The sequence below is a fragment of the Typha latifolia genome, chromosome 5 (genome assembly GCF_019914945.1).
Source record: "Typha latifolia isolate L0001 chromosome 5, TyphaL0001v2, whole genome shotgun sequence".
Lineage (NCBI taxonomy): Eukaryota > Viridiplantae > Streptophyta > Magnoliopsida > Poales > Typhaceae > Typha > Typha latifolia.
In genome coordinates this window covers 9681754-9700383 of record NC_133090.1, presented here as the reverse complement: position 1 = coordinate 9700383, position 18630 = coordinate 9681754, and the positions used below count along the sequence as shown (strand labels likewise).

At 33.7% G+C, this 18630-nt stretch overlaps 1 protein-coding gene across 2 annotated transcripts; it reads right to left on the bottom strand.

The window, feature by feature from the left end:
* Positions 1-3616: 3616 nt before the first annotated feature.
* LOC140789518 (beta-1,2-xylosyltransferase XYXT1-like) lies at positions 3617-9603 on the bottom strand. Of its 2 annotated transcripts, XM_073139241.1 has the most exons (10): positions 9163-9603; positions 8985-9062; positions 7252-7314; positions 7107-7172; positions 6229-6276; positions 6012-6059; positions 5862-5918; positions 5556-5597; positions 5410-5466; positions 3617-4897 (listed from the first exon to the last, which is right to left on the bottom strand). In XM_073139241.1, the coding sequence occupies exons 1-10, from the start codon at positions 9380-9382 to the stop codon at positions 3738-3740; spliced, it is 1839 nt and encodes a 612-aa protein (XP_072995342.1). In that variant the 5' UTR covers positions 9383-9603; the 3' UTR covers positions 3617-3737. The 2 variants fall into 2 exon arrangements, with proteins under 2 accessions (XP_072995342.1, XP_072995343.1); XM_073139242.1 differs by lacking the exon at positions 7107-7172.
* Positions 9604-18630: the final 9027 nt, after the last annotated feature.

Sequence of the window (18630 nt, the reverse complement as noted above, 5' to 3'; positions counted from 1 at the left end):
GATGGAAAGAGGGAGGGGGAAATATCATCTGAGATAGAGGAAGCTCTCATGAAGAGGAGAAAAAGAAATCTACACATCAATCCTATATTAAGAAATTGTAGAAGACATCTTTGATTTTGAAGTCATGAAACTTAATGAAACAAGAATTGGCAGTGATCTCAAATGCTCTTCAGCAGATTAATATCTTGCTATCTCTTTCTGACGATCCTGTCGATCTCAATATTTCTATTTCACCTTATGTAGGATGACTTGGAACTCAAATTAAAAGAACTCATGCTAACTAGAGTACTGCGTGAGAAGCTATGTTCTAAAGAACTGGAACTTGAATAACTACATGCAGAACTGGAGTTTTCAATTATGGGGCATGGCGTTCAGCAAAATGAGATCCAGGAGGCTTCAGGATGAACTTTCCTATCTCAGTCACATAGCAAAGGAAATGGAGTTTCAGGTGAACATACTAAGTGATACTTCATCTGTTCATCATAAACTGATTTTGTCTTACAACTCTTCTGATTGTTTATAGAGGTGTCTTCTGCAAACTTATAATTTCTAAATTTAACCAAAAAAAACTTGTAAATTTCAAGATTTACAGATTCTCCACCAAATTCTTCTTACTAGATAATTATTTCACCATGAACATGTTTGTGACTTTGTGTATATACATTTGGGATAATTCTATAGTCCCTATTTTTGCCTTCTGCTTTATAGCCTTATCTAAAGGAGTAAAGGATGTTATAGAGTAATAGAACATGATTGCTTTGTTCATGCCCATGTTTATTAATATGCTTGTGTCTAATTATGTCTTTTGCACTTCTCTTATATATATTTCTCTGCAACTAGTGATTACATTTCTCTTTAAGCTTTTCTCCATTGTTACGTTAGTTTCTATGTGCATCTGAACAGTTAGGCTCATTTCTCCATTGTAATGCCTGCATCAGGAGTCAGTTTTATAAGAATTTATATGCATTCGTTATTTGGCTGCTTGTTGCACAAACAATAAAACAGCTCTTATTAGCAGAGTATGCTGAGACTTTGATGACAAAATGTACTAGATTAATATGAAAGATATCTTGTTTTCTCTAGGATATGTCTATACTCATCCCAGGACATTTGTTTGGGTTCCTAGAGGGATTATACTTTCTTCTATCAAATAAGACCAAGGGATCAATCTAATGTATGTCTGAAGCGGGCAAAGCAGGTATAAAATAACAAAACTAATAGATGTTAGGCATGCATTAACAATTATTCTTTAACAATCTAGCCTCCCTGGGAATCTCTGGTTATTGTCATGGTTCTCCTTTTGTACATAGAGGATCTTCCAATTATGTATGTAGATACTAAAAGCACAACCATGCAACCATTAGTGTGCCATCGTGCCAGGATCCCGAAGCACTATGTACCTATGGTGGTTCTGACAGTAGTCCGAGATCTGGATCCAATACCAACCTGAGAGGAAATAAGATCCATCATTAGATATGAGATTTGAGATTATGTTTTGGTTTCGTTGGCACGTTGTCAGGATAGTTTGTATCCTTGTGAACTTCTAATCTTCTTGGAAGTATCTTGTTACATCTTCCATTGATGTACTGAACAAAACTGATGCTGCATTTGCTTTCAACTTATTTTTCCCTTGGTTTCCGATCGTACCAACGCTATTGACATAATCTTGTAGGCTAGAAGTAGCTCTACTGTCAATGCTTCAGCCCTAGCTGTACTTGCAACCTCAATTACTGTAGCAACATATATTCTGTTGTCGCAGCAGCTGATTCTGCTCCAACAAAATACTTTGCAGTTGAGACAACAGTTATATATTGCTGCTGCAGAAGACTTTACAGGTCATTGTGCAGCAAATGCCTGCACATTCTGTTACTTTGTCACCAACAACCATGCTGAGATGCGTAGTGGCATGATAGATCAAAGTGAGATGCTAACATGTGACATTACCATGCTGGTAAAGGAATTATCTCTACACTTGTCGTGGCCATGCCAGCATACTGATGGGATGACATAGTATGAAGGGACACCTGCATATTCAAAGAAAAATTGTATGCTTTGAAGATTTACACAACTAGACAATGAAGAACAATCATCCTTCGAGTTCAGATCATTAAAATTGTTTGAGGGAGCAATATCCTACTTACGTTTACTGTTTTTTTTTTTTTTTTAAATTGATAGAAGGGTGAAGAAAAACCTGGTATTGCACTCTCGAGAACAATAGTTGTATTACCAGACTGGTGAACATCAGTAGACCTTCTCACCAATAATTTAATCATTATTCCAGCTATGCATATGTCCATTTTAGATCATCAACTTTTACCCATAATGCAGGATTTTCCTCATTAAATTTTTTTTGCTTCCTCTGAAGTAGAAAGTGCATAAACTTGAAGATGAGAAGCAGTAGGGCCTAACCCTCAAGTGCTAACATTATGGGAATTTTCTGTTCCATATGCACCTTGGACTTTAAGTTTCCCTAAATCCTTCGCTGACAATGGGTATTTTCCTCCAATTCTCTGATTCTCATTAGATCAATCATTGACTGGGATGGTTCAATTCCTCCAAAAGACATGATGTTCAAGGGGACTGTGTGAGATCGATGGTGTTGAATCTTGGAGTAGTTGGACCTGTCAAGACCCTCAGGGCGGGGAGAAATAGTTGCTTTACAACAATTGAGAGATGCCTTCCTCCCTACTTTACAGGCCAGCTCTTTTTAACTTTATTCTTAGATGATGATTAGTTGAGTACATTAATAATTTCTGTTTTATGATTGTCCACTAGTCTACATCATCAGGAAAATATTGATTATTTAGTTTCTAACTTTCTGTTTGATTCAATTATTTTCTCTAACAAAAGGTTCTAAACAATTACCTTCAGAATATACTCGGGGCCATTGTTTTACCATTAAAGCTCTGGTCTTAAAGAGTGTTGGAAATCGTTATTTAATTCCTAATGGTGTCTTGAATTATTATCCGATGCGTATCATCTTTTCATCATGAATGAGAGGTTAGTGAAGTGGAGAAATCTAACTAATTAAAGCTCACAATAATTTTACAAAGCAGATTACTGACATAATACATAGCTTATATTTTTCATAGGAATAAGGGTTCACACTTCACATAATGAGCACCTACCTTTCATGACCCTGATACTCTTTTCCTAATAGCAATTAATTTTCTCCAGAAACCAAAGTAAATGCTTCTCTTAATTTTCCTCTTAGATATTTGTTTGCACTTTGCAATCCTGTGTTCACAGTGGTCTTTCCAATAATCATGTCATTTGTGGCATGTCTTCTCGTAGTCCATTGTAATTCAGTAACAAGTCCAACTGTTGGTTATTGTAACATATAACCAAATTCAAAGGCAAATAATTCGTCATCTCTTACAGAATAAATTACTTGATGTGTCAAAGAAAACAAAGTAACTATCATTACTTAATTATTAAGTCCGGGAACATTAGAGTTCTGATTTAAGCTAGATTCAACCAATGGTCTTTTGTCACGCATCAAAACATTTGCTTCATGTTATATGTTTCAACAGATGGCCTTTTGCTCGGAACGTTGTTCATTTTAGCAAGCATTAACACATTTTGTGGACTATTCTTTGTTTTCTTAACAGTTTCCTTTGGAGTCAAAAGTTGCCTTGCAATTCAATTTTCAATTTACAATCAATTGTCCTTTCCATTTTATACAACTCTCTTTTTACAAGATGAACTAACAAATTCCAAAGAATACCAATTTTTCACTAACGAAGAGATCGTAAGACTTCTTGCAGGACACCCCTAAACCTTCTACAATCAAGATTAACATTTTGCCGATTAAGAAAAACAGACCATAGAGCATTCCATCCTTGTTTGTGGATTGAAAGTGGATCTGTGAAGACTGGATGATCTCTCGGGTACTGGTATATTAGAGAGCTTTCTTCTTCTTTGATATCATACTCTAAGTACTTTATTCCCATGTCTGATGCTGGATCCCCGAAATCATGTCGACATGCATAACCCAATCCTCCCCATGGGACTATTTGGAGCAATGTTGCATTGTCCGGAAGGAAGATCATGTTAGCCAGGCCAGCTCCATGAATACCCATCATGACATCACATGAGTTCACAGTACGTGCAAAGCGTGGTAAATTCCTAGTCTCCTCAGGCCCTGCAAGAATAACTTTATAACCCAATCTTCGAGCCATTGAAACAACTTCTTTCTTGTTCATGAATGTTCGCGACCCTTTTCGGTAGAGTATTACGAGTCTTGGCTTCTTCGTTCCAAAGCTCACGGACTTCCTGCTCAAGGAGAAGGATTCCCTCAGGAGCTCTCTGAAGTCAGTCATGGAGTGCCCATTTGGAGATTTTCTGGCATAAATGCCAAACTCTTTGTGACTTAGAAGTCCTGCATGAGCTTTTGGGAAACAATGCACTCTCTTCTCTCTGTCCAAGTTGATGATCTCATAATGTGATAGCCGGGCTAGTATTGGTTGATACTTCTTGATCCATCGTGAATTGAAGTTTGTTACGAGGAATTGAACTTCCCTGTTATATTGGCGGGAAGTGATGAAGAGGGGGACCAGAACATCAGTGAAGTCATGGAAGAAGTTGCCCAAAAATCCACCAGTGGAGAAGACTATGGCTGGAACAGTATGGTTTATACTGCATTTAGGTGATTCTTCAGGCCTAATATGTCCTTTGAGTGTTAGTTCTTTGATTTTTTCCATGACTGGCTGTTCCCATTTTCGAGCATATGGTCTAACCTTCCACAAGTTTTGTCTTGAAGTATCTAATTGAGGGTTCCCTGCTAAGATAATTGTGGAAATTTGGCTGAGAACCCTAACATCCCCATTCATTACACAAGTATCTGATCTTCGCTGGGAGAAATCACACACTATTTTGCTCTTTGGAAGCTTGTCACCTGCATGTTTCTAAGAGGAAGAATTTAGAATTTTGTAATTTAAATGCTAATATTATGGAATTCTAAACCTACTTATGTTATTTCTCTTCATTGGACATGAACTAGCTGCACCGCATTATCTCTCAGTAAAGATAGAGAAAAAGAAACAGAATGATGAAGATTTCATTTATTTTAGTACATCCCAACTTAAGAAGCTACATCAATCCTTTTTGGAGAAAAAGAAATTGAGTTTCAGTGAGTTGAACTTGATCAACATCCTCACTTCTGGGGAAAGTCAACTACTCTTACATAGTAGGGAGAAAATATAATTAGGTTGTTATGATATAACTAACATAAAATTTTCTAATTTGAGGGATCAAAATCATGACAGAAAGATTTCTAAATACTGAAGGAACACTTATGCCCTTTTAAAGAACTATTATGGTTGCATCAGGGGGGGCCAATAATTTGACTTAAAGTAGTAAAAGGAGATTTAGTACTGCATGAATAAATTAGAAGGTGGTTCCTCGTACCTTCCGTTGTGTCATGTGACTCCTCTTTCTCTTCTACATCATGGGGTTCAACATCTTCTGCATAACATGCATAATCATCTTGCATCAGAATTTCCTTCTTGATAGCGAATTATAGAGCTTTATATGAAATCAAGTTTTAGACTTACCAATAATGGACCTGCTTTCCATGCTCTCTTCTTCCCTGATACCTGACAGAGGATTCAAGAAACAAAAAAAAAAGAGCATGACTCACTATTTACAAGATCAATTTCTCTTATTCTGCATAAAATGCATGCTGCTGATAGCTGACATCAGAATTCCTTTTAGCTAGAATTATACATCTTGTACCCTTTAAAAGAATAAAGACTACTGTAGCTGCATTAGGGAGGCCAAACTTTGATTAAAGTGATAAATTGATCTTTAGTACTTAATTAATTGCATCAATAAGTTACAAGGTGGTTACATAATCATACCTTCCATTGTGTCATGTGGTTCCTCTTTCTCTTCTGCAACATGGGGTTCAACATCTTCTGCATAACATGCATAATAAGCTGGTATTAGAATATTTTTCTTTCTTTTTTCTCACATTGTACAGTTTTGCATGAAATATAGTTTAGACTTACCAATGATTGACTTGATATCTACGATCTGTTCTTCCTTGTTAGAGTTACCTGAAAGAGAACTCATGTAGGCAAAAGCAAAAGAATAAGCATGGTTATCACTATATATATAAGATCAATTTCTCGTCTTCTGCATAAAATGCATAGAACTGATAGCTTGCATCAGAGTTTCTTTTTGGTAGCATTATATATCATTGCATAGGAAAAACCTTAGACTTACCGATACTTGACTTGATATCTGTGATCTCTTCTTCTTTATCAGAGTTACCTGAAAGAGGATTCAAGTAGACATTGCAAAAAATAAGTTTGGCTATCACAATATACAAGATCAATTTCTCTTCAAAATAGAGGTTAAATTATTCGGAGTAAAGATGGTTGCCATTATTGTTGTTCTTGTTTTTCTTTTCTTTGTAAGATTGTAAGGGAGTTATGCAGAGATCTGTGGTAAGGGATGCAAATGCTTGGTTTGACCTACTAGATTTACAAACCTTAACTGTATGCATGGCTTTGACCACAAAAGATGTCTTGTGTGCTAGTAGTAGGCTTGAGCTAAAATGCCAATGAATAGTTAAAGATGGCTAACTGCTTGCTTGTTTGGATCACTATTTATGATGTAGCTTGCAATATGGTCTTTCAAGTGAACTTCTTTATCTTAAGTATCACCTTCTTTCACTCAACTCTTCTTTCCAGATGTTCCAAAATTTGATGCATCTTTGCGAAATGATTATTTCAAGCTATTCTTTGAGGACCTTTATACAAATTAAGGTAACTTAAAGTTGTTTTTCTCTGTCGTTAGATGATGACGATGTTTGGAAAGCTTTGCTCTTGTAGTCTTGTATTGCATAAGCCTAAATTGCAACCATTAGATTAACAGTTGTTATCTATGCATTGTCCTCTAGTCTACCTATGTATCTGGAAGGTTTTCATTGTCCTAAAGCTAGATTCTTTACACCTTCAAGCTTGAAACTTTTTTTCCTTTTTTTCCTTTTTCTTTAATACATTATTTAAATTGCACAATAGACAAAAGAAAAAAAAAGATTATAATCCCTTAAAATAATTTGGATTAAGAGGCTTGTATTAGAGATAGTTTACACTTACTGACAAATTTAGCTCTTTCACTTTCCTTCTCTTCATTAAAGATTGGCAAGTTTATTATTGCGGCATCTGCATCAAATTATGAAATTTGCCTAATTTGTTTGCAGGAATTAGAAGATATAATCATATGATTAAGATTTAAACCTACCTGTGACAAGTACATTATCCTCTTTCTCCTCTACAATAATCGGGATTAACGTTCTTTCATGATCTGCATAAGATAAAAACTTTTGGTTATGCACTAACAATTAAAACATTTTATTAGCAACAATTGTAGTAATAAATAAACACTAATAATAAAACGATTTTGTAATAAGAAAAGAATTTGGTCAAATAATTCAATGAAGACTACAGCCGGATGTGGAACATGTCATCCCTCCAATATGGAAACTTGTTTCCTTGCCATTCAAATTCAACACCTTCCTCAACTTCTCAAAAAGATTAAATAAAAATAAAATCTTCTTCTTCCTCACAACAATTGTCAACTCTTTATGGCAATTCAAAAGAAAATATATGGCAATTATATTCTTGTCCTCTAAATTATGACTCTCAGTACTGTATTGCACCTATAATTTGCCTTGAACTATTTAAAATGCTATAAATTCTATCATTAAAATGCACCTATAATTTTAGCTAAAATTCAAAGTGTTCTTTCTCCCGGAACATTTATTTGTGTTATTTAACCTTCTTATAGTTTTAATATCTATGAAACTTGAGACAAAAAAGAAAAAAAGAAACAAAAGAAGAAAGGATTTTTACATTAAAATTTTATTTTCTAAATATTTATTATAAAAGAAGAGTGTTCTATTTTTTATAATATTAAAATTAACGTCTGTACGAAGATTTGCGTACCGGCTAGAACTACAAGGAGGTTAAGTAATTCAAATAAAAATAGAGGGATGCACCTTAAATTTTGGCATAACTATAGGATATAAATTATATTTTCACCTATTATTAACCATTTTCCTTTAACATTAGAAGTAAGAAAATTTATTGACCAAATTAAGCTTGGTGACATCTTGGTATGTGGTTTTAGCTGAGTTGTCCATTGACCATCACTTTATAAAGCTTTTGCTATAAGATATCCCCTTTGACTTCCTTTCTTTTAGCACTCAAGAATTAATTGCCAGACTAATCAAAACCATATCCATGAAATGAAAAGAAGAACGCAATTGTTTGGTATACGGTCACGTTCAACTCCCATGTGGAAGATTAGTATATTATCTGGACCACACTTGCTATGCAATCTACTTTTATTCCAATTCTAATTTTAAAACAAGGATTTAATATTAATAGTGTTTTTTTGTGTGTGTGTGTATACTCTTTGAAAAATTTCTTATTTATTTTTATACTCCTCTAAAGTTGGTATTTGCATGTATACCTCTTAAAATATATATATTATTTGCATAGATATCCGCCCAAATAATTTAATAGAAAAAGATTAAAATACCCTTAACTAAGAAAAATTTATGGAAACTCATCTATTTATGTCTAAATTGTTCAAATTTTAATGGATATCCATACAAAAGAAAAGAAGGGTTTTTATGGATATACATACAAAAACTGTGTGTTTTAAAAGGTATACATAGAAATATCAAATTTAGAGAGTTAATACAAGCAAATAATACTATGAGAATTTTTGAAGGGTATGTATGCATAGTTATCACTAATTTCTTGGAGGGATTTTACCCATATGAAATTGGGTTTCTATTGAATTTAACTCTTATCTTTCTATGAGAAGTATTTTAATTTAAGAAACTTATTTCTAAGTCAAGTAGAGATCCACGTAAAGCCACGAACAAAATAGAAAGGATATATATATATATATATAATACTCTGTAACGTTAATGCTTATTGCTTAAAATCAAGCTAGAAATTTACTTGGCTCATTGGAAAATCTTGCATCTTCTTCAACTACTCGTATCTTTATATTGGTTCGCAGCGAGAGCTGCAATTTGACTGCAGAAAAGAAGAAGAAAGATGTGAATCAATAGCAAACTATAGACTTGTTTTAGTAACACTACCAATCATAATATCATGACAAGAATATATTACTCACGAACAGCGAGAGGATCCAAGCTCAATTTGATCACTCCAACGAAGAAGATAGGAAGAAGAAGGCAACCGAGGACGATAGCTAGAATGCGAAATTTCCCCAGTTTTCGGGCCTCGATTCGGCCTGCGATACCCTTAGGCGACTTCATATTGGCATCCTTGTTCTCCTTGCTTCTCTTGCATAGAGCTCCTGAGCAATGGTGATATGAAGTGTTAGATGACATCTATCCTTCCTTCCTTCCTTCCTTTTTTGCAAGCAGATTTAGATGTTTAATTCTTGTGAGAACTTTGGACCTTATAATGCACGCTAGAATCTTATAAAGTTAGTAGTTAGTAATCACATCCACGCCATCAAAGAGAGATGTTGACATTCCAATTACCACTTACAATTTTTTTTTTGAAAAAAAAATTCCTACGGAATCCAAAACTTGCTTTGCTGCTCTGTACGCTGTAGCAGATACATCTGGGTGATTAGTATAATCCTTTTGTTAATTTCTTTGATCATAATGATGCGATTAGCATCTAATTAATTATCTGTTTGATGGATGATTAGATCTTAAATTTAATTAAGGACTACAGCTATGCAAGAGGCCAAGTAGGTCTATTTTCTTTTGCTTTCACAAGCTATGTGGATACTAATCTACATGCTGTCTTTGATTCATACTGAATAGGACAGTGTTGTCCTAACTAAAATTCTCTATTTAGATAATATTTGAGGTTATCAATACAACCGCCCTATATGTTATCCACAAGTACATATATTATAAGTTTTATAAGATGAGACAATTATGTGGTCGATCGCTATTTGTAATGCAGTGGCGAAGGAGGACATTATCTTGAGATACGTTGTGGATCGAATACATTAAGCCCTCGTTCATTTCAGGAATAACTTTTTTCTTATTCTAGAATACATTTTAAACCACTTACCAACTTACTAATTTACTCTTAATATTTATCTCATTAATTTACTTTATATCAAATTAAAAGATATTTATAATAATTCTATAAAAATTAAAACACTTTTTTTCTAATATTTATCTTCATTTTAAATCATATCAAAAATAAATATTATACTCTTATTCTAAAAATAATAAAAAAGAATATCTATTTTTAGAATTGATCTCCTAAAAGTAAACAAGGCCTTGAGAAGAACTAGTCTCTTAGTCTAGACTATAGAAGCCGATAGAAAAGGCGAAAAATAGTTTCTTATACTCCTAACATTTCAACATTCAAAGTTTTAAAATTGATGCAATCCTAGCTTTTGGTGAATTAGGTTGCACAGGAAGTCCATAGTGGCTGCCACAATAAGGTCAAAAAGAACCTACAGCCAAACACATAGCTGACAAAGAGAATAATAGCAGAATATTGAGAAAAGAAAATGAACAGTTCATAGTTTGCTGCACAACAACCTCTGACACCTAAACCAAAGTAGTTCCAGATTGGTTTCATGGTTTCATAAGACAAGACAAGCTTAATATTCATAGGACTATGCATTATTACCACATGACCACCAATCATTGGCATAGTTTTTTGACAACTCATAGGAGAGTTCCAAGGAAGATAGTAGGTGCTTATTGGATCATGAATAATTTTTAAATAACACTCTATATTTTTTATTACTTTATAGTTAACATTTCATTTGCGAGCTATTTGTAATTTGATCTTTCATTTTTTTCTTATAATTTTTATATAAAATCTGGTTTAACTGTAACTAGTCAAATGAAGATGACTAGTTAGGGGTGAAAACTGATTGGATACGGACCGGATATTGCTCAATCCACATCCGGATCCATAATTTTACTCCGGATACGGATTCAGACACGGATATTAGACGGATAGTAAAATTTAAAACCATATCCTAACTAAACAGATACGAATAATTTTTCCGATAGAGGATTAGATCTTAAACGGATATTGATCAAAATTTAAACGAATTATAACTTTTTATTTAGACATAATTAACACAAAAATATTAAGAGTTTCACAAAAAAATAAATTTGTTGTATGTCAAATACATATAAAATTAGAAAAATTAATCTCTACAAATAATATATAATACATCATTAGTAATAATATCAATATTCACTATTTCAATAAATAAAATAAAAACTGTAAATTGTTCAAAAATATATGCGGGTAAACGAATATCCAATACTCGTATTTGAATATTATATCCGACCCGCATCCGAATTCATATCTGAATTTTTTTCAAAAATTCTATCTGTATCTGAATCGTATCCGAATCAGATAGAAATTTTTTATCTGAATCCAATCCGAATCGGATTGGATAGCGGGTCGGATAAGAGTTAATCCAACCCGTTTTCACCCCTATGACTAGTGCATATCCTCGGGTGAACTCCTTGATGCAAAGGTTATGACCCTAGCTGCTGTAACAAGTGGTCGGCTCAACAGTATTGAAAAAATTAACATGAAAATTTAAGAAGATTGGCATATTTTGATTGACTAAATCAGACAAATCGAGCTAAACCGAGCCAAACTGAATGTTAACACCTCTGGGGTACAAGTCGGTTGCTACAATGGCTTAATGAGCTCGAACTTAGCTTGAGATAGAGCTCCAAGTTAGTTGTTCTAGCTTGGCTTGTTTGCTTTTGAGCAGATTCTAAGACCAAATACTTCTATGCAACTTGGTTTACAATCAAATCCACCTCAACTTGAGCCATCAGCTGCCATATTTGCAATTTGGAGAATAGCAAGAGGAGAGACTCTTGTTTTCTTTTCTTTTTTATTTTTTTCTTTGAGAAAAAGTTCCGTATATATCTAATTAATGTTCAAAAATATGATTAATCAACCTATTATTATTATTATTATTATTATTTATTATTTATTTTTTTTACATAGATAATCTATAATAGCAAGACTGGCTTGATTATACACACTTGAATTATTGCATTAAAGTTGAATAATGAAAATGTGCACTCAAAAATAAGGAGTCGATTTTCCAAATTGAGTTTCTTTTGTTAGATTTTGTAATTGGCAAATTAGTAATTAAACAAAGTTACTCATATTGTACTCTCTAATTTTTACTGTATGAGCTATGGCATAATGTTTTATGAAGTTTGGAAGATAAATGGTGCTGGTGCGGTAGAGATTAAAGTTCGCTTGAAAGTTGTTCGAAGCTTGTTTGAAGCTTGTTCAAAGCTTATTCAAACAACTTCAAGCAAATCTTGCCCAAGAGATCGAGAAGATAAAGCTGAGTATTTTGTTCGAAGTTTGTTTGAACAAGCTTCCATTGGTCGAAGTTGTTCGAACAAAACTACTTCGAACAAGATTTTTCTGAGAGTTCCAAAAAATAATACTGAGTACATTGTTCAAAGTTTGTTCAAAGTTGTTCGAACAAGACTTTCCCAAGAGCCCTAGAAAAATAACGCCGAGTTGTTTCTTCAAAGTTGTTCAAATAAACTTCGATTGTTCAAAGTTGTTCGAACAAACTTCGAACAAGATTTGCTCGAGAGCTTTATAAGTCATTTAAAGTAGCTTTTAATGGGTTTGTTCGAAACATGTTCGAATAGAGATCATTCAAAGGGGGAGTTAGGGAGATCGACATTTCATCTTGTTTGAGTTCCACTATATTGAATATTCAATTCGACATTATCTCAAGGTTAGATACCAAGCACAGAAAGTGGTGCATTGAGGGGAGTCAAGTAATGCATCATCAAGAGGAGGATTGTGAGAAATAACAATCGAATTATAAGTGTTTTGTAACCGTTATTTTTATAGTGCTTGGTTTGATCTCATAGAAGAGATCCATAGTTTTTTTTATACTTGGTTGATAAGGAGTTTTTTTATGTTAAAATTGTTGTGTTTGATTGTGTCTTGTGTTTTATATTTTGATTGTCTTTTATCATTCAAAGTGAAATAGATCTTTTAGAGATAATTAAATATTTTCATCTTTAACCTTGAACTACTAATAGGAGATTCCTCTCTCGTCAAAGCTTCTCTCTAAAATGAGTTTGCAAATAAAGCCTTAATTAGGCACATAATTATTATATTTACTCTTTGAAAAGAAAAAGAAAATTAATTCTGTTGGCTCTGTGATATCAGACTCTTTGATAAAATATTATCCTCATTTGGCTCAGTCCAAATTAATTCTGTCGGTCCGATTTCACTTGACTCCTGTGATTTGAGTTAACATTGAGTCATCCATTAGAGGCCTTATATTTATGGTCTAAGGGCTCTAGCTTAATTAGATAGAGATTAAGACTACAATTATTTGTCATACTCATATGTTTTTTAGAAAAATATAAAACCTTTCTACTTATTTAAGTCATGTTCACCTTTTGGGTCTTTTAAAAATATCTCGAGTTTAGAAGCGAGGGATAATATTAGATTATAATACAACAAAAACATCGTATTTTATGATTTTAGAATAGTTGGTGCGTTAATAAAACCGTACTTTATTATCTACATAATGTTGCATCTAACATTATTCTACACAAATTAAGATTAATGCATTTGTTTTCTTTCAAAGCACATGAGAGTCTAGTATTCTTTCACATTTGGTAAAAATCACAGCAAGTGGCACATTAATAATGTTGAATATTCTTTTCTATCACAAATGCTATACCAAGTATAAAAACTAAACGTTACCAACAAATTATTGTCGACTCATTCAAAATTAAGCCTTAATTTAGTTGTAACTTGAGCTTTGCCAGTTTGTATGAACAGTAAAAAAACTTTGTAGGATTGCTAATAGGCCAAGGTGGGTCATTTAAAAACAATTTGCATTGTAGACATATATTAACAAACAAGAGGAAATGGTGAACAAGTAGTGCATATATATATATATATATATATATCATTCTGCTATTACCAATAAAATTTTCAACAAATCAAAGAAGGAAAAGGAAGGAAAGATGGTCATTTAAAGTTTATAAAGGAGGCCACACATCCACTAAAATTAAACTCTCTCTCGCCCTCTTCCACTACTTTCTAGCAGGCCACATATTGGGAGAAGTCTTGTTTTGTTTGTGTTGTCTTCTACTTCTATTTTCCTTGAGAAATATTGCAGAAACTCTTTAATTTATGTTTTAGTAAAAATCATAATATTGCCATTGTGCTTTACTGCTCATGTTATGGTTGTGATGGTAATGTGTGGCAAATTCTCTTTCTTGAGAGAAAATGAAGTCTAAGTTGAATGGTTGTGTTAATTCATAATTTTGGATGAATGATTCATGCTTTATTTCCCTATTCCCTACTATAATGACATGCTTGATTGAATCCGAGATAAGTTATGACTCTAGAAACTCATCGTTTTATGAAAATAAACTATGCTTTAATTTGGAAATAGATCTTTATGTATTAATTTACTTTTGCTTCATTATCACTAAGATATTTTATATCTATTGATGCATTGTGTTGCATTTAAGTAGATAGAATATGTCTACATGAGTGATGATTTCATGATTTCAAGCCATAAATTTAGGTGGATACTAAACCTAAGATTTTCTTAGATTATTTTCTCTCAAATATTTCAGTATATTTTATGATTAGTTTAAGATAACTCTTTATTATTCGCACAATTGACAATCTGTATCTATCTTACCAACAATCTTTAATTTAGATGCAATTATCATTTTCTCCTTGTGGATTTGACTTGGTCTTGCTTCTATTCTCATGTTTAATAGCTTAGATCTGATTTTAAATTTAAATTGTGTTATAGTTTTAACAACACCCATTTTCAAACGATCATATGAAAGGCTAGAAGCTGCTCTCATGTAGGGAGGCTTGTTCTTATTAAATCAGTTTTAACAACATGCACATCTTCTTCATGTCCACTATTATCTTTCCTAAGAAGCTTCTCAACTCACTCAATAATATCCTATGTGTCCCATCGTTAAGGAGCTAGAAACTTACTTACAGACTATTCCTATCTAGAGGTTTTGGTATCAGGGAACGTGAACCGATCAACCACGCTCTTATCTAAGCTGGCACTGAGGAAGACAACCTATGGGCAAGAATCTTGAAGGCGAGATACTTGGGTTTTGGAATTCTTTATTGCAGGTTAGAAGACGACTACGAAATTAAGGATACACATTGCTGGTTGGTGATGGAACCAAAAATCTTTATTTCTCATTGACCCTACTTCCTGCTAGCATCTATCACATTAGTGATCTCCTGCATGGTTCCAACTAGAATTACAATCGCATATTTGCATCATTTCTCCCTGACGTAGACTCTGCCATCTTGATCAAATGCCATGCAAACGCCTCTACAATAATCTCTAATGACATACTGGTGTGGACGCCTTCCAGATTAGGCAGCTTCTCCACCACATCTACGTACATCGAGTATCATTTCAGAGGGTGCATGCTTGGAGCATCAAACTCATCCAATCCAGGTGACACCTCTTCCTGGAGTGTAAGTACTTTTCGAGAGTTGTTTGGTTTGCTGGACTTTTGGTCAAAAATTAAGACTGTTCCCTCGCTCAGTTGGATAACTAGGTCACAGCCTTGGAGCTCTCTCCCCTCACTATCCTGGAGTGCACCTCTTGCCTCCTTGTGGGTAACCCTCTTAATTCCTTCCCCAAACTCATCTCGAACCGCTGCCCCATGCCTTCTCTAGGGGTGATTTAAATTAATCTGTGGGTAGTAAAAAGAAAAAAATTAAAATAGAATGAGATGATTGTATATTTTATTAAGATGAATCAAGTACATAAATATGAGGAGATTACAACAATCTCTCCTATAATTAAGCTTGTCTATCTAACAGATTAGGATAGAGCTGCTATATAAAAGAAAAGTAAATAACAAATAAATTAACCAAATCAATAACAATAGTAATAAAATCTGATTTCGATATTTCTTTTTAACACTCCCCCTCAAGTTGGAACCAAATCTGATTTCGATATTTCTTTTCAACAAACACTCCTATTCAAGTTGGAACCAAATCTGATTTTGATATATTTTTTTGAACAGGATGTGATATGGTGGCTATTTACTTACTGTCAGGAGGTGATCAATGCATTCAGCAGTCAGTGGCCTTGGAGACAAGGTCAACTAATTCACCACTTCTATTATCAAGGACTATTCTGACATGATCTCCACCCTATCTTAAGGGACTGGTCTTCTCCTCCCTTGTAATGGTTGTCAACTTAGATAACTAAAATACAATGTTAGACAGATAATTAGTATTTATGTCGATCAAAGATAATGATTTTTAACGCTCTCTCTCTCTTATACTATTGCAGTTATTAAGAAAAGTTGAATATTTATTGAACTCTGTTTTTCTCTTATATTTTATTTTATGTAGATAGCAAAGAGTTAATTATTAAAGAAAAAAAGACTAAAATCTCAACAACAGCAGGTTTGGCTGGCACCTATGTGGTGCAAAGGTCAATGGATCATAGGATGGCATTTCCTAAGCTTGTCATAATTTTATTCCACAAAATCTTAGCCTAAATTAAACTACCACATCATATGTTCGTTTGTTAAAATTTGCATGAATTGATTTGTATTGGGGAAAGATAATGCCTCAAGAGAAGTAAGAAGCATGCCAAATTATGATTATGATCTCAGGCTATTCCAAATTTACATTCAATTTGGAAGAAGATTTGAATCCTATGAACATTTTTATCCACAGTAGTTTATATTAGCTGTAACGCCCCCGCCCGGCACGGGCACGTGCACGCCCACGTGCCCACACAGCACGCACGGCGCACGCGATAGGTCGGGCGGGGCCCGTCACACACAAATACTCTCCTGTACACATATAATCATGACATCATCAAATAAAACCTGCTAACTTATCCATGATTATATAATTCATCACCAAATAAATCATACTATTAACCAAATAAATCGGTTAACATATGAATATCCCAGTCCACAATAATATACATTAGACCACTACATAATCTGGCAGGACCCATATAGGCCACAACAAATCATTAAGATACAACTAAAATAAGTAATACAAGAGTACACTATGATTCGACCTGTAATATTCAAATCATCGTCTAATAAAAAAGAGTACAAATATCAAATACTGATACAACTCAATATTTGGTTAAACTATCATTTATACATTCTCGCATCTATAGTTTACCTCATCATCGTTCTAAAATATCTTATCAAAATATCTCAAGTCGCTATCACGTACCACATATCTGAGAGGGTTAGAAAAGAAAATAAAAAGAGTCATAAGCAAAATGCTCAGTGAATAGACCTTACCCCGAATCAGTGATGACAAACAGAAAGTAAATCATATACTGGATAATATGAATCAGAAAGTAGCATGATGCCATGTAAGAACATGTATATATGTATCCTCAATGACATATATATGAATGAAATCAATTCTCATGAATGAGCATATTATATCCTCAACCAAAAATATATCACATGATAAAATTACCATATAACATCATCGAATATAACGACATATTATGTATAACAATTATGATCCAATGAAACTGGTCACATCAATGATGATGCATGATGCATGCCAACCACTAGATAATCGTATATGTCATAGCCAGATATAATCCACATATCTCTCACTATCACAATCAACCGTCTCAACTCTAAATATCATCCATCATGTTGGACTATGGTACCCAGCTCCAAACTCTATACATATCATATCACAAGCTCAGAGCATACACTGTCATACGCTAAGAGTATCTCTATAGATGAATCATACCCTGCCATACGCTAAGGGTATCTCAGAAGAAAATAATCATACCTTGCCATACGCTAAGGGTATATCAATGATAGTTGTACCTTATCATATGCTAAGAGTACAACCATCAGCCATCACCACACTCTGCCATACGCTAAGAGTATATTCAGTACCAGTCCGACCAGGTACCATTCTAGCCACCATATCATATCACATCACATCACATCACATACATATGTACTTTTATAATTTCCTATGCATGATAAATCATATGCATATATATCCAATACGACAACAGATCATGCAACTCAGGAATTTAGGTGGTAATGAAGCCAAGAGAAAAATGATGCAATGCCGACTCTAACCATGTATCTAACACATGTATACTTTTTCTAGTTTATCACATGCATACTCATGATAGAGATCATCCCAACATAAAAACCATAACGGTATAATCATCTCTATATATCACCAATGTACTTATATCTCAGATCATCATAATCAAATATATGATAAAATATGCTTGACTGAAATCATCTCTAGATAAAATCAAATAATCATACTGGAGGCCAAAAGATGCGTGTACATAAGATATAATATATCCTAATTTGAGAAAAGCGTCTAGGGGATAAGACTACTTACTGTCTGGATCGAAGACACAAACCACGCATTTCTCACGTCCGTCAGATAACCGAGTGACACTCATCATTAGCAGGGTCCACGGGGTCTCAAATAAGGGGGTTCAAGATCTGAAAATATTCAAGTAATATTAATTAGTCGTTTATCCAATTAAAATTAGTTCAAGTAGAATATAAATGTTTATTTGATTTAA

Excerpts from the sequence above, each read along its gene's own strand:
- LOC140789518 (XM_073139241.1), bottom strand. The coding sequence starts at position 9,382 with ATGTCATCTAACACTTCATATCACCATTGCTCAGGAGCTCTATGCAAG. Across the intron at positions 7,315-8,984 it reads AAGATTTTCCAATGAGCCAA|ATCATGAAAGAACGTTAATC; the intron begins GTAAATTTCTAG and ends TATCTTATGCAG. Across the intron at positions 6,277-7,106 it reads TGAAAGAGCTAAATTTGTCA|GTAACTCTGATAAAGAAGAA; the intron begins GTAAGTGTAAAC and ends ATCCTCTTTCAG.